Source organism: Jatropha curcas, chromosome 2, assembly GCF_041381405.1.
Source record: "Jatropha curcas cultivar XTBG-Jc1 chromosome 2, XTBG_Jcur_1.0, whole genome shotgun sequence".
NCBI classification, from domain to species: Eukaryota; Viridiplantae; Streptophyta; class Magnoliopsida; order Malpighiales; family Euphorbiaceae; genus Jatropha; species Jatropha curcas.
The window spans coordinates 7,175,240-7,191,779 of NC_143152.1; the positions used below are offsets into that span (position 1 = coordinate 7,175,240).

The window sequence follows — 16,540 nt, forward strand, 5'->3', positions numbered from 1 at the left end:
CTCAAAAAACAAATAAAAGCTAACTGGATTGGACCCACATCATTCTCTCTTCCACATGCTCATGTTTCACTAAATTTGTGATTCCATGTCTCATAGTCTCTCTTCTGCTTTTTAGTAAATTACAACAAGGCTCTATGATTTCATAACATTAGAGGTCAGCATTCCATTCAACTGGATTTAACTTTCTTGCTTCAAAAAACTGAATTTTAAAATTAAAAACTTAAAAATTATAAAGTCCGCTCAAACTTAAAAATTAAATTCGAACTGGCTCATTTATAATTAAAAACAAAATGTTTCTTTATGGACTCCGAACTCCAATTCTCAATTCTTTTAAAGTTTATTAAGTGAAATCATAAGTTTGAACTGGCTTTTTCCAAACTCAACCTTGAATATTTCACAAGTTTGAACCGGCTTTTACCAAACTGAAACTTCAATAGCTCACCAGCCTGACACGAGGGAATATTTCATGGTAATGTAATATTTCACGCAAGAATGCCAAACACTCGTTAGGGAAAATGACCCAACATCACACAATGCACTATAAGGAGCCCTTACTTGATGATACTGATAGGGAAGAAGGTGGAAAACTGGGCGATGGGCATCTATTAAAATGTGAAAATCCTTCTGCCACATAAAATGGGCAATCCCTCTCTCTCTCTCTCTCTCTCTCTATATATATATATATATATATATATTTGACAGCACTTTTTTTTTTTTTTTTTCTTTTTCCTGAGCTCCAAAGTCACGAATCTATACACTAAAGAGGATAACGTCCACTTTGAATATACTCTTCCAGTCCCCAACATGAGAGGACCATCAACCACACTTTACAGGTTTCTCTACCATAGACATCTGTCCTAATGATTCCCTGTTTACTCTGTTATGTCCATTTATCGGTTCTTATTTTTTGGGATTCAGAAAGACAACAGAACACCATAATAAATAATTGGACAACAAAATTATAGTAACAAATTGAAAATTTCAATACTCGTACATTTCCTTTCACCTTGCTTCAGATTTAAATTATTTAAATATTAGGTTTATGCATCATCTCATCAAAGTTTCAATTCAACCTTTTAAAAACAGTTCAAAATATCATTAATAAATTATTTAAAATTTAAGAAATAATCAAGTTTACTTTCAATATTATGAAAAAAAATTATGTTTCATTGCATAAATTTAAGCTTGAATTTTTTTTTTTTTTTAAATTTTCCAATCATGTGTGATTACAGTCAAAACTAGTTTATTGATTTTTTTTTTTTTTTTTTTTTTGGAGAATGAAGCATAAATTTAGAATTGTATGTTTTTAAAGACAAAAGTTTATCTCAAAAAAGAGTAAAGAAAAAAATTTTAAAAAAACAAAATTAATTAATGGGTAACCTAGACTGTTATAGCAGATTGGTACTTTGAGTTTTCACCTAAACAGAATTGGACACCTATACAGTATTTGTTAATTTTTTCCATATCTGAACAATGAACGCATTCCTCATTTATCATCTTATCTCATATGCAAATTTTTAGGTTGAGAAATGCTTACTGGTTGAACTTGTAAAGGGAATTTGGCTTGGCAATGAGAGATAATCGTTCTATATATACTCTCAGGCCACCAGCCACTTCATTTGCAGCATCTCTGTTTGACATCTGAAATGCTGTAAATAACTTCTCCAAAAGAATTTTTAATTCTGGGTTAAAAGAAAATGAAGAAACTAAGAGAAATGGATACATCATTTGTAAGCATGAATTGGTTTACATGCATCATTACAAATGGGCCAAATGATAAATTCAACCCTGAACTTTCACAGCAATATGGCACAACAGAGGAGCTCATTCAGTTCCGTGGATAGAAGAAACTATTAGGAGTAAATAAGCTTGTGGCACCCCAAACTTTGCAGAGGACATATTGTGCCACAAGGTTATTTGTGTAAAGTTCAGTGGGAGAATGTAAGTATTTGGCCTTTCTAATGTAAACCACTTTGTCTAGGAATCATTTTATTATACAGAAAAAGGATTTCAGTACTCAGAATGTGCATGTAGAAGTATTATATTACAGTTACAGCCAAAAAAAAAAAAAAGGAAAAGAAAAGGAAACAAGTATATTAAAAATTACAACAGAAAAAAAGAAGAAAGAAAGAAAAACCTGCAAGGTTTGCTTATTGACGAGCATAAGTTGCTTTTAGATATTCTACGATATCTGCACTTTCAAACATTTGCACCCCAGTATTTGGATCTTCTAAATATGGTACCTGTAAATAACTCTTGTAAAATTGATAGTGCGCTCATATAATTTCTGTATAGCAATTTGTGGGCTTAACATACAATTATACTTCCACGTTTACAAGTTGTTGCAATTATACTCCAAGTTGAACTTTGTGACAGTCATATACCCTAGAATGAAATGTTGAGCGTTTTCATACCCTAGGTTGAAATTAGGTTACAGTTTCTAATAAAAAAATATTTCAGCAGATCCCACATTTGAGCTTGGATTAACTTAATTCAATTTCAGTTACTCTAATTGAACTGGCACAATTTTGGAAAAACAAAAATCCCCAAATTATCTCTCATCTCTCAGCTCTTCTCTCTCTAAACTTCATCCTGTGCTCTCTCTCTCTGTTTGTGTTGAGCCTCCAAATAAGTAGATCTTGCTAAGAGGTCATCTTTTCTTTTACCACCACCAACAATTATTACTCTACTGCTAGTAGTATTCAACGTTACCAAACAAAGAACATAACTTTGGTGTTTGTGGGAGGATAACTGCGGCTCTAGAAGAGGAAACCTCACAAGAGGTGCACACAGCCTTAATGATGTAAATGCCCAATAATAAACTCAATTTTGGTGTCAATAGTACAACTTTCTTTTTTTTTTTTTTTTTTTTTTTTTTTGCAATTTCTTGAGAGCAAATTTATTCTTCTAAATGCTGCTTCTCTTTTGAAAGCATGTCAGGAGAAGATATCCAAAAGTACAATTAATTCTAATAATTCCAATAATCCCACTAAAAACAGTGCAAGTTACTCCTTGAAGAACAAATGTTTGGAAGAAAGGAAAAAAAGTCACCAACTCCCAAATATTCAAAAATTTTTAACAAGAACACAGAAAGACAAGAAATAATAATAATAATAATAAAAGAATATAGCTAATTGTAAAAAGAACAAACCCTAGATAAAGCTGTAGACTAATTTGCTTCAAAGGCTAAGGATATCAAAACCCAGTAAGAGAAATTGCGAAAAATAGATATGTTAATAAAGAATGAGAAGAAAAGAAAAACAACTTTGATTGTGTGTGTGTCTGTATATAATACAAACACAGTGCGGCCAAAACAGAGGAAGACAGTAGAGGATCAGACAAGACAGGTGTCTTCCATGTTTATAGAGCTTATTTGTAGAAAGCCCAAAAGGGAATGAACTAATTAAGTCTAATCTCCACCTAAAACAAAGAAAGAAAAATTATTAACAAGAGAAACAATAGTGAAACTGAAAGTTCGGAGAGATTGACGAGGAAGAGAACTAGATGAAGGTTAAGTTAAACCAAATTAATATGTGGGGCCATGAAAATATTTTTTTTATTAAAAACCTTAACCCTAATTTCATTTTGGGGTATGATTGTCACAAAGTTCAAATTAGGGTGTGTACTTGCAACAATCATCAAAGTGAGGGTATAATTCTATATTAAGCCAATGTGTGTGTGTGTGTGTGTGTGTGTGTTTGTGTAGGAAAGCGAGCAGACACTATAACTGATGCATATTTTAGCACCTGAAAGTGTCCAGCTTTTTCATATAGAGCCTGTCGTTTTGGGCTGCCACGAGCACAACTAATAGCAGAAACAGAAAAATTTGGTGAAATGTATCACAGTATCAATGGATACATATATGCAATGATATATAAGATTTATTATATGCTAATCAATATAAACAGCAGATTCCCATGCACAAAAAGTAACAACTTGTCATGTAAGTCATAATTAATGCAGATCATGGCATCAATAATATAAGTATAGATGATATTTAAGAAATAATTTCCTTTTACATATGTAAGCATGAAGATACCTATCCAACTTGATTTGTGATTTGTCAAAAGATTTCTGGATGTACAAGCTATCAGTATGGACTATTCATCTCTGAATCCAGTGATTAGAAACATGGAATTCTCATAGTAGTATAAATATGCATTTTCTCATGTGTACTTAAAAACCAAAAATCTCATTTATAACTAAATTATTAAAAATAAAAAAGAGAAGGAATAACAAAGTAGGTTTATTTCTAAATCCAAAACTGAAAAATTATTCCCAGGTGCCAGACCAAAAATAGACCAGATATGGACTTTACCTGCGCTGAATATGTGGTAATTCTGATTCAACAAGTGCTTCACGGACAATTTTGCAGAATGGGGAACCCTGAGAGGAAAAGGTTAATGTTTATGAAATGTACATCTCAATGTACATCTCCATGTACATTTAGGTAAATATCAGATCAAGCAACTTATCTTTTAGGTTACACACCAGAAAAGAAAAATGGAATAAAGAACCAAACTTGCTAGGAAAATTTGAAAGAAAATTCGAAAGAACTATACAAACCTCATAGGACCATATTTCAAGTGGTTTGGGTGGTAGTTTCGATGGAGTATAAGATGACCCCTGCATAAAACCCAAGGAAAAATTTGAAGACATGGCTGCACAATATTTTGATTTGCAGGAGATATTGAAGTCATGATTCTCGAGTATGAATATGAATGCAGCATATAAATGCAAGTGAATATTATTAACTTAAGATGCTTGACATAAAAATCATTCCAAACTTGTATAAATGGACAATGCACATTCCAAGAACTTCATTTCAATGCTGATGGAAAAAATTTAAAGTCAATTAAGAAATTCAAACCATTATTACCTTTCCCATACGGCCAATCATAGCAAACCCTTCAGTCAAAGTCTACAAAGAAGAAAAGTTATCAATCAAGAGATCAAGAAGCAATATAAACAGAAATTTGCATTCAAAAGATTGATATGAAGAAATTTAAAAGAAAATTCAAATACTAACTGTTAAAAGACCAAGTGACAGCATGAAAGGAACAGTTCCATCACCTGAACAAAATAAATCAAACACAGAAAATATAAAGAATGTTATGGAATGTAGTAGAAATAATCAATGCAAATCTTATAACTCTAAGCCTCTCTTTATAAGATATGAGATCATCTTAAAATTTGAGAGAATACAAACCTGAATTATACAATAGGAACTAAAAAGTGATTTGAAATTCCTAATTTTAATTTTAAGTTCAGTTACTTTGAGTCTTCATTTTACCCTAAAATGTCTATCATAGACATATAATAGTACCAAAGCAGAAATTGGTACGTAATATTGATCCTCCAAATGGTAGGAAGCATGTAAGGAAAAAACAAAACATGCGAATGTTGGCATAAGTACGTGTCAAACATGTTGGCATAAGTACATTGAAAAAATGTAAAGAGTAACAAGGGTTTATAGGTAGATGAGTGTTGGAATTAGCACAAAATAATTGGTTTTGTGCCAGGACTCTAAAATTTACCCACTTATAAGCCCACGTGTGTATGGGTCCATGAACTTTAAGATAGTACCAAAGTTTCAAGCCATCGCAAACCAAATCCTAGAACCATCTTGGTCAAATATGGGGGACTGATAAATAAACTACTTGTTAACTATCTTAGTATATGGAACTCAATTTTTCTGAACTTTTAAATGAGGAAAAAATATATATATTGTAAGATGAGGAGATAAAAAGTAAAATGCATACAGAAAAAAAAATCGAAGTTAATGCTGAAAAAGTAATTTAGAAATAGCAAAACAGCCAAATGCATAAATTCATCCCTGTAGTTCTCAAAAAAAAGTTTGTGATACTCTCAACTTTTACTTTAATTCATTGAACACTTCAATTTATAATTGGATTTATTAAACACTTCAACTTGCATATAATTCTATTGAATACTCCAATTTGTAAAATTTTATCAATTAAACACTTATTGGATAGTTGAAAATGTGAAAATTATTATTCAAAAAGTTATACTAACCACACATCAAATCAATATTTTGCATATAAATACTAAAAGCCTTAAAAGCTATTGTTGCTAGTATAAAAAGAGGTGTGTAATAACACCAAAATTCATAACTTTGGAAGCATAATAAGTCCAGCAAAGTTTGGGGTGCCACAATATTTTTTATAAAAAATGTATGGTTGAATTTATGTATTTGGCCACAGCAAAAATTAACAGGTCGTTCTCCCATAATATCAGCTTTATAATTATGTGAAGCTCAGGAAAGAAGTTAAAACGAGAAACAAACCATATTTCTCAACCAGATACTTGATTATGTCATCTGATTCATACATTGCAGTTCCAGTATTTGGATCCACCTGCAATCAGAAAGAAAAGTTGATCTTAACTCCAACACAAGGCCAAAATGTTACGTAAACTTATCATGCCTAAAGGCATGAAGTTGCGAAAAGCAAAATACAAAATTACGTTAAAAGATCTCAATTTAGTAATAAGCACCTAAAGTGTGTGACAGTGTGGCCGAGTTTCATGAGTCAATATGTTAGTAACTGAAAATTTTGTTGCCTACTAAATAAGAAGCACCTAATGTGTGTGCTGAGTTAAGGTATTAGAAGCTTCATGAAATTTTGTTTAAGTATATACCTAGTACCATAGAACAGCTACGTAATAAGAAGAAATGTCAGTTTTTCCCACCACATGCAATCATTTTTGCTCAACTCTTTTTAAATTATATCTTAGTGATGATAAATAAAATGTTTGGGACTAAAGAGTTGAACCGGAAGGATTCTTAGCAACCAGAATTGGCTTATGTTTGTTTGAAAAGCTGTTCAACTATTGAGTCAATTTGTAATGTAACTATTATTTCAAAGGTACCAACATCAGAACAAGCTAACCTAAGAAAGATAATTTTGTATTGTTAATGTTCATTTCCATTCAAATCTTCAATTGTAATGTTTTTCTCTCCTGCATTTACTCTAAACCAAAACGCTCAAGCATCCCGATCACAAATGAAATGCAAGATGCCTCCAGTTACCATTTCATGAGAGAGTATACATATCTATATGCATTCTACTATTTGATTTCTCGAAAGATAGGGCTGCAGATCTGGGAATATTAACTATTTTAATTTCGCAAGACTGTTAATTAGGTTATCATCAAAGAGAAGAATAATAGAAGGAATGATCAATGATGACAAACCATGTAAGGGAACTGCTGTTTTCCACCCATCTGAACAACTTTGGGGCGGAAAGTTGGACCATTTTTGGGGCAAGGATAAAATAGAACATCAATATCCAGAACTGAAACAATTTCTCTAACCTGCACATATTTACAATTGCTAGCAAACATCAGAAGAAAGCTGCAGAACATAACTTCAGAAGCATAGTACTGATAAGGGCAATCAACTAGTGAAAATATATGAAATATATCATGGTTTATCATGCACATGGACATTGATCCTGCCAAATTAAACACATGCAAATCAAATCTTACTTGTAAAATAATTTAATATTACCTTGCGACAGAATGGACAGCTGAACTTTGCCAGTGATCAAGGAAACCCATGTGTGAAGAAACAAAAGTAGAAATATTCAGTTTTACTATCCAAAATTGCATCGGAAGGGAAAAAAGGAAAAAAGAAGAGCCTATAATTTTCTTTTCTTTTCTTTTCTTTTTTAAAGAAAGTTATATATACTCATTTTGCAAGCATGTTAAATTATAGGGAAACTAGTGTACCTTTCAAACTCATATATCTCAATAGGCTTCTCAGGCCGAGGGCCTACTTTTGAGCTCTCCTTCACCTTGTAACCTATATTGACAAAATGAATTCTTTATGTAATTTTACAAAAACAGGATTCCCATATACAAACGTGAAGCATGTCAACTTAAAACTTCAAATGGATCCTCCACTTTTTGCCTGAGATACAATTTCTTGCAGCCATTAAACAGGCATCATTACAACTTAGTACAATAGTAACTTAGAAAATTTGACAGCTACCAGCTACTTCTAGAGCATATTGGCCAGGTGGAATCTCATTCTTGGAAACAAAAGACGCAGAATACCTGCCATAATACAATGCAAATGCAAGAAATTCAGAAACCATGCAACCGGTGGTGCTATATTTAAACATGCTACTTTCAGCAGCTGCAGTATTCTGTATGTCATAACTTGAATGCATAACAATACTTCAGATCATAATTCCTGGGTCCTTTTAGTGTTTTATCTTCTTTATAACATTTTGACCTTTCCTTTTTTTTTTTTTATTGGCAAAATGACATAAACAGAAGGCAAAACAAGTGAGAAAAGAAGGAAAGAACCAAAAAGATACCAAAGCTGAAGGACCCATTACTGAAGTATCGCCAGACAACTTGAAATCCTGTCTAAAGTGTTCAATCTTGTATACATCGGGGAAAATTCTCAAAACTTGCATCCTCTTCCTAAGTCATTTGTCTCCTTAAAACTGTCTATTGCATAGATAATCTTGAACAATTAAGTATTTATATGTCCTTTTTTATGCTTATTTTTCCCCACCAATCCAATAGATTTCTCTTTCATTTGTTCTACAGAGATCCTCCGGTCTCCCATTTTGTGGGGAGACTAGAAACTAGTCATTCAATTGAATGAATATTCTATCAAAGTCATAAAACTAGTCTAAAACTTAATTACTATGAATAATAGTAAATAATAAATATATTCTCCTGCCTAGATTTTTTTTTTTTCCTTTTTTTTTTTTACTGGTTTTAGCTCTCTCAAGAAAAATGCATCTGGGAAGAGCTTATTATAGTTAATTTGCAGAAAATAGTTGTAAATTTCAGTAAGTTCAACCTGTCACACATTTTATCAGTATTGTTAATTACTCAATTAAACTTAAAATTCACCCTCATATCTATCTCATAATCTTAAAAAATAGAAATCAAAATAAAAATTACAAAATTTTTCAGACAAATAAGCAAAAGAAAGTTGGTTTTTCCGTACCCATTAACGAAAACACCAGTGCCCAACCGGAAAAACAAGGCGGGAGCAGCACCAAGAATGTTCAGAAACTGGCCGGACTTGATTGCGAACGGCTTGGGCTCTGGCGGCTTGAAATTAGGCGGGGCAGTAAAAGAAGTCTCTTCTCTGGTGGTTGTGGCGCTAGTTGAAGAAGAAGAGAGAGGAGTCTCTAAGCTGGCTCTAATAATTGGAATTGGCCTTCTAGGTGTTTTCCGGTTGCCGGGAATTGAACGAGAAAGTAAAGATTGAGGGATATTGAGGATTCCAGCCATAATTTTTTACCGGCGACGAGGACTGGAAGTTGGTGTTCCTGTGTTGAGTACTTGGAGTTGGAGACTTTCCTGTTAAAGACTGTGACAGGTAATTTAGTTAGGCCCTTTATTTTTGAATCTTCTCTTCAAGAGACATAAATAATATACATTGAGAAAAAATCCTTTGAAACTCAACTTGTTTGAATTTGATGATGACAGAACAGAAGATTTTTTTTTTTTTTTAACCTATTTACGTGAACTAAAATATTTTTATTTGTTTCTTTTTATATTATATATATATATATATATATATTAAATTTTTTATCAATGAATGTTAGTATCTCTTATATATTTGTAAATTTTATATTTAATTTATAGACTAAAATTTATTTTATTATATATTAAAATAAAAATTTTCTTTCATTATTTGGTCCTCTATGAAATTATTTACATATGATATTGTTGTTATATATAACTTTGCATAATAGATATTTTTTATATAACATTATTAATGGATGCATTTTTTATTTTTGAAAAAAAGAAAAACTTAAAGAGTAGTAAACAATAGTAGAAAATTTCGAAAGTTGGGTTGGATTTTCTATTGGGCCTTTGAATGCCCACGATCTAACTGCAGAAAACCAACGCCAAGAATGCATTTGATTCTAAGTCCTGCCCTGAAAAAAAAAACAAAAAAAAAAACTTGAATTACAATTAACTATTGTCCAACACCTACTGCTTGAGTTAACTATTTAATTTGTTCATTTTGCCTCCTTTCTTCATTGTTGATCCAACCTCAACCCCATTCTCTCTCCCTCCACTCTCTCACTTATCTCTCTCACCATAGAAAACAGAGCTTACACTGTTAAAAAAATTAGATCTATTGAGCAAATGAAAATTTCTGATTCAGAAGCAAGCATATCAAAATAGAACTCAAAGGAGCAAAATTATACTCTTCGCAAGTCCATAAATTCTTCAAAATTTACTTTTATGGGCTATTTGGATAGATGGGATGGATGTAAAATAGATGGTGAAAATGTCTTAAAATTTTTAAAATCTCTTATTTAGTTTGGGTGAGAATGTTAAAAAGAGTGTAAAAAAATTTTTATTTTACACATTTCTATCCTAATTTTCACTCTATTTTGTAAGGAAAATGATTAGTGTTAGTTTACACCCTTATCTTACTTTCACCCTTATTTTACTTCCTTTTTCCAAATATAGCATTAATGATTCAAAATAACACTAAACACATCAGCCAAAACAGAAAACTGAATACATCAATTAACTCTTTTCACTCATTTTCTCATTAGGCAAACAGAGAATGCAAAAGGAAAATTAATCTCAAAAATATTACTCTCTCTGTTCACTTACTTTAAAGAAAATAGAAAAAGCTCTAGAATTAAAAAAGTAGTTAAGTAAATATTTTTTTCATTTTTTGCCTATAATAACCTGATCAGCCTTAAATACATAAATAATGGCGAAGAAGCCAACTCACTTATTGAGTATTCCAAGAGTGCATTTATTAACCAAAATCTTTAAGGATAACAAGAGTTTTTTCAATTTCAAATTAGAACATTTGAATAGATTTACATCATTTTTAAAATACGGCACTAGTAAGAAAGAAACTATCCTCAAAATCACTGGATATGGGAACATAAAATAAAATTTTGTGCACATATTAGTAAGGGTTTATATCCATGTACAAGCAATTTTTTTTTTAAAGTAGGGTGTAACAATATAAACCTGTGACTATTATATGCTGACATTCCAAGAAAAATACTCATGTTTAGTCATATTTGTACTTCGTGCTTAAATTAGTTCACACTTCTTAGAAATTGAGTAGAAACTTAGTCAACAAAGTATTACAATTAAGTTTGTTGGAAGACATTTAAATTTCTCTCCAAATTAAAAGATGTAATATGGACATAAAGATTTTTTTATAAATAACACGCAACAATTAAAAAGTGTGGTCATATTATGAAACATGGCTAGTATACGTATTTTTTATTCAAGTTGAAATTCGTAAAGTCGAACACATTTCTAACAAACCACCTATAAATTGTTATTCATGCTTTGGAAACATAAAATCATTAATTGCTCAACCCACTTTTTGTCTGCACTATGCTCGTTAATTAAGCCGAAAAATAGAGGTTAATCAAGGGCATATTAAACTTTTTCTTTTTGCATCCTTTTCAAAATTTCCATTTAAAGTTAAATTCTCTATAAAACAAACACTTGAAATGAAAATTTTCTCTAAATTAAGAGAATTGAAGGAGTAATTTAAAAGTGAGAAAATAGACTATCATTTTTTTGGGCAAAATGACAATGTCTTCAATAGTGGAAGTATTATTAAGGATATTGACACCTTTCTTGGTAGCAATAATTATAGCGAGTATTTTTTTGCGGGCGACAATGGTAAGAGAAGAGGTAGCGATTAGGCGAGGAAGCTCAAGAGAAACATCATGGAATGAGGAATGGAGAGATGAGACAATTTTGTGGTTGTGATGCCTTAGGGTTTATGATGATAGAGAGAGAAAGTGGAAATCTGCGCCTGAGGTTCGATTGAGAATTAAGAAGACAAGAAAGGTTAGCTACCGTAGGTGAAAAATAGTCTATTTTTGGTTAATCAATTCCTTAGGTTAGGTAACTCAAGCTCAAATGTGGGACCCACGAATATTATTTATTCAATCTATAATTTTGACTAATTTGAAATTAAGGTAAGTGAAACACCCCGAATTTTTATTTTTGAAATCTTTGGATTTTTATTTAATTAAAAATCGGAAATTTTGACCGTGTGGGCTGTAAATGTAATACAGTCTCAATTCGAGCCCAAATTTTCGAATTGGGCGCAAGCCCAAATATAATATCGAAAATTTTGAATCGAGAACAGTTAAATTTTCGAATAATAATGTGAAGTCCAGCAATTAATCTATTATGTATATATATAAATTAATTTTCCTAAAAAAATCAAATGTCACAATTGTTCATATTCTATTAATATTGACTAAATGGAGAAAATATTATGGAATCGAACTGCATAATTAAAATAAATCAAACCGGCCCTTAAAATCAAACTGATTTTTCGAAAACCACACGAAAAATTCGAAAACCGAGAGAAAAACCTGCAAACTGAGCAAGAATCGAGCCAAATCGTTGAATTTGATCAAACCGGTTCGAATCGAACCGGAATGACCTAGAAACCGACATACCTTTCTTTTCTTTCTTTTCCTTCCCTTCCTCCTCTCCTTCTTCGCGGGCGGGCGCGACTCCCTCCTCTCCCTCTCCTTCTGTCTCCGGCCACCAGACTGACGATGGTGGGTGGCGATCGATTCCTCTCATGCCGCCGGTCACGTTGCCAGTCTTTCTTCACGCCGATCAGGCCCTCAGCGGCGACGATGCAAGCCTCTTCCTCTTAGCGACGCAGCTTCGATTCCGGCGAAATCCACCCCGTTTACGACTGCTTCACATGCAACTGAGGGACTCAATTGACTCCGCATCACTTGCTTGACGTTTTCCCTGCATTGATTCCGACGATGAAGCCTGGATGACGGAACTGCCATGAATGGCAGTGGCGAAGCCATTGTCGAAGTAATTTTCGGCCAATTAAGGCACAGTCAGTCCAATTTGAACACAGATCCGGAGTCCCCATGAGATTTCGAACATTTTGGTGTATATATTGTAAAATTCTGGGCAAAAGTCGTTTTTCCGACCACCGTGCACGGCGGCGACGGCGGCAGTCCGGTTACCTGCCGGCGACACTCCAGCGAGGCCTCCGAGAGACAGAATTCTCTTCTCTTCATGCTGATTACGGAATCGTCGCCCGATTCCCAATTGGTACGTTCTGAACTAAATTTTCAATTTTTGTATATAACGAATTAATTGATTAATGAATTTAATTGAGTTATTAAATAGATTAAATTGAATAACAAGAAATTAGGTTATTGCATTAGCTTAAAAATATATGAACATTTATAGTCTTGTAAATAAATGAGATTGATTAGTGTGTGTATTTGAATAGTGAATATGATTTGTTAATTGGCTTAGGATTTTAGAGTAATGTAATTGCAAATTAGCTTAGAACATGGTCAAATAAATCACATGAACCATAATTAATTAGGAAGTTTGATATTAAGATAAAAAAAAATATATATATATATATATATATATATATATATATAAATAATAAATAATAAAAATTTCTAACTAAATTCTATGTAAGTTAAATAGGAATTTTAATAAACATTGTTAGGAGAAGTTACAAGTTAAAGTAAATAGTTATAGGGTAATTAACGCTATTAATGAATCACGCATGGAGGTTAACTAGTTGAAATCATTTAAGTATATATGTAAGTGTGATGAATGATATATGTAGCTTGAAGTTGATGGGCTGTCTGAATTGATTGATCTATGATTGAAAAATAGGATTATGGTGAACGGGTTGAGTTGTTTTGAAAGGAGGATGGGAATATAGCTGATTGATTGCCCGACGGATGGGCTGTGTGCATTGATTCATAAAAATATACTAATATTGTGATATTTGAGCAGGTAGATAGTCCAATATTTAGGGGAGGTGCTGCCGAAATTTCGATAGAACTTAGGCTAGTTTAGTTAACAATGTAAAGTAATAAGTTTACTTAGAATAATTCTATAACTCAATACATAGTAAATAAAGTATTCTAATTATTTTACTATCATCACTATTTACTTAATTATTCAATTACTTATTTATTTTCATTGTTATTGTTTATTTTCATTATTATTGTTTATTCTATCATTGTTGTTTATTGTTAATATTATTCATTTATTTGCATTTGAGTATGAATGTCTAATTATGCATTGCATTCTGATGTTTAACTTTGCAATATTTCTGCAATTAATTGCAATGCTTGATTAGTTGTGATGTGACAATGCCTTGCTTTGTTTGTGTGGAATTGGGATGAAGTGGGTCACCATGGGTTTGTGAGACTGTTTCTGTTATATGGATCCTGATTCTGATTCTGTTATATTCTGATTCTGTTATATGGATCCTGATTCTGTTTCTGTTAGCCGGGTAAATGGGAGATCGGCGCCCCCGTGTGCACCTACCGTTACCGTTCCTGTTAACCACGGGTTGGCTTCTTTATTGGGCGCACCGGATAATCTAGATTTGATCGCAGCCCGCAGGGTGGCCTCCTGTTGTGAGCGCCTGATAATCTAGATTTGATGGAGACGACCGGGTTGCCTCCTGTTGGTATGGAAAAGAAAAGAGAGAATGGAAAAATAATGAGAGGGCTGGTCAAGTGAGGATTAGACCGGTCGGCCAGTATGGGGGATCGGCTCCCTGGTGCACATGTGAGAGGATGAGCCATGTGGGAGGACGGCTCATCGGGGGTTCGGTGACTCCACTGACTAATTTCCACGTGATGTGATTATATGAAGATGTTAATAATTGTGAGTGCCGGTGATATGCCATTTGTGTGACTGGCTGTGTGAGCATATACCTAGTCGGATGACTAGGTTGATATATTTATACAAATGTGTGAATGTGTGTGTTGTGCAATAATTATTATTCATTAATAAACTCACATCCCTTTTGTTCAATTCTTTCAGGAAGTAGCATTTTCTAAATCCCAGTTATAACTCTTCTCTTCACCGTTAAAAAGAAATTCGCTAATTTTAGTATTGATCAATTAAATAGATAATTGTCCGAAGACTTATATGTATACATCCGTCAGTAAACTCCGCAGTTATAGAACTTGTATACTTTTAAGTTGTGTATTATTATAGATGGAATAATTCTGTGAGCCTGTATTATAACTATAGTGTATTGTAAGCAGGAAAATTTGTAAATGTTTAAAATTTTATTGAGATAGCAAATTTGTAGCGTTTCAGGCTTACTACGGGCCTCGGGGGCCTTAAGCTTACCTGGGCCCTAGTGCCGGTCCGGCCCATGGAAATGGGTCGTGACAGTAAGATTTTAACATAAAGTAAAAATTGGGTGCATGAAGGCTTAAGATTATTTTAGGATACAATTGATACAAGTTGCATCATGTGTGGAAGAGATATGTATACAACTTTAGAAAATCCTCATTCGATAAAGGGGTCTTGAATTTTTCATTTTGAATAAACCTTGATATAAATTTAAGAGTCACCTGAAAGTAATTTTGAGACATAATTAGTTCTTTGATTAAAACCGATCAAAATTCCATCTCATTTTCTCCCATCTCAAAAATTGAATATTCCTTGTCATCTTTCCCTAAAATTTTAGATGTTTTTTTATTAATTTCAAATTATGTTCATGAAAACCATTTTCATACTTTTTATTTTTTATGACACCAATAACTTGTTGAGGTAATAATAATAAGAAAATAATTTTAACATAGATTTTTCCTCTATTAAGTAATTCTGAATAAATTTTTTCTATTAATAAAAAATAGAAAGATTAATTCATACAAAAGAAAATATTAGCTACAATTATTTTGATTATTGATTATGTTTAACACTATCAGATGTTTACTCTTTTTTTTTTCAGATGATATTGGGGGATTAGATCATATAAGTATTAAAATTTGAAAAGCTAAAGACCATAATAATAAAAACAATGATGAGATAAAATTTATAAGTATAAGGAAAACTAAATTGTACTAAGTCTTTGAATTGTTTTCTTTAACTAAACTAAATGCCCTTATTGACTAGAAACTAATAACTAATAGATTTTCTATTACCAATTTAATAGTGGATCAATAATTAAACTATTTGGTTTTATTCATTTTTTTAGTCAAATCTCTATTTATGGGTTTTTGTTTGATTGTAATTGATAATTATTGTAATTTTATGTTGTTAGTGAAAAAATAATTTAGTAAGACTATGAGAAATTCTGATTATTTTTCGACTTAATATATTATATTCTGTCTCATAGACCCCAAGTTTCATTTTGAACAATGGAATGAGTAGGGGTCAGCATTTAGTCTAACCAAACCACACCGAACCGAATTGGTTAAGTTCGATCTAATCGAATAGATTTCATGTCGATCAAAATCGCACCGAAAACTATGAAAATTGATTCGGAATTGAACCAAATCAAATCGGTTTGACTTTGTTTCGGTTATTCTGAATCGAATATTCTCTTTTGGACGTAAAAATAAATTTGATTCGCTATGCAAATAACCGAACTAAAAATCAAAAACCACTCAGTTTATTATTTAAACCAATCGGTAATCAATCTCTAAAAAATTTTACCTAACCAAACCGAAATGAGTTGGTTTGATTTGGTTATTCGTTCCGAACTAAATACTACTCACCC

At 32.2% G+C, this 16,540-nt stretch overlaps 1 protein-coding gene and 1 long non-coding RNA gene across 3 annotated transcripts; one reads left to right on the plus strand and one right to left on the minus strand.

The window, feature by feature from the left end:
- Positions 1 to 1,707: 1,707 nt before the first annotated feature.
- On the minus strand, positions 1,708 to 9,417 carry LOC105634688 (Thioredoxin family protein). 2 transcript variants are annotated; one of them, XM_089718364.1, is made up of 12 exons: positions 8,993 to 9,415; positions 8,015 to 8,079; positions 7,753 to 7,825; positions 7,532 to 7,550; positions 7,216 to 7,335; positions 6,308 to 6,377; positions 5,030 to 5,073; positions 4,880 to 4,921; positions 4,567 to 4,626; positions 4,319 to 4,386; positions 3,747 to 3,804; positions 1,708 to 2,243 (listed from the first exon to the last, which is right to left on the minus strand). In XM_089718364.1, exons 1-12 carry the CDS (start codon positions 9,280 to 9,282, stop codon positions 2,151 to 2,153), a joined length of 1,002 nt encoding a protein of 333 aa, XP_089574490.1. In that variant the 5' UTR covers positions 9,283 to 9,415; the 3' UTR covers positions 1,708 to 2,150. The 2 variants fall into 2 exon arrangements, with proteins under 2 accessions (XP_089574490.1, XP_012072967.1); XM_012217577.4 differs by lacking the exon at positions 1,708 to 2,243 and adding an exon at positions 2,846 to 3,420 and having other exon boundaries at positions 8,993 to 9,417.
- A 3,605-nt stretch (positions 9,418 to 13,022) lies between these two features.
- On the plus strand, positions 13,023 to 15,054 carry LOC149498163 (uncharacterized). Its single transcript, XR_016319686.1, has 2 exons — positions 13,023 to 13,092; positions 14,848 to 15,054. It is a non-coding gene; the product is annotated as an uncharacterized LOC149498163 (long non-coding RNA).
- Positions 15,055 to 16,540: the final 1,486 nt, after the last annotated feature.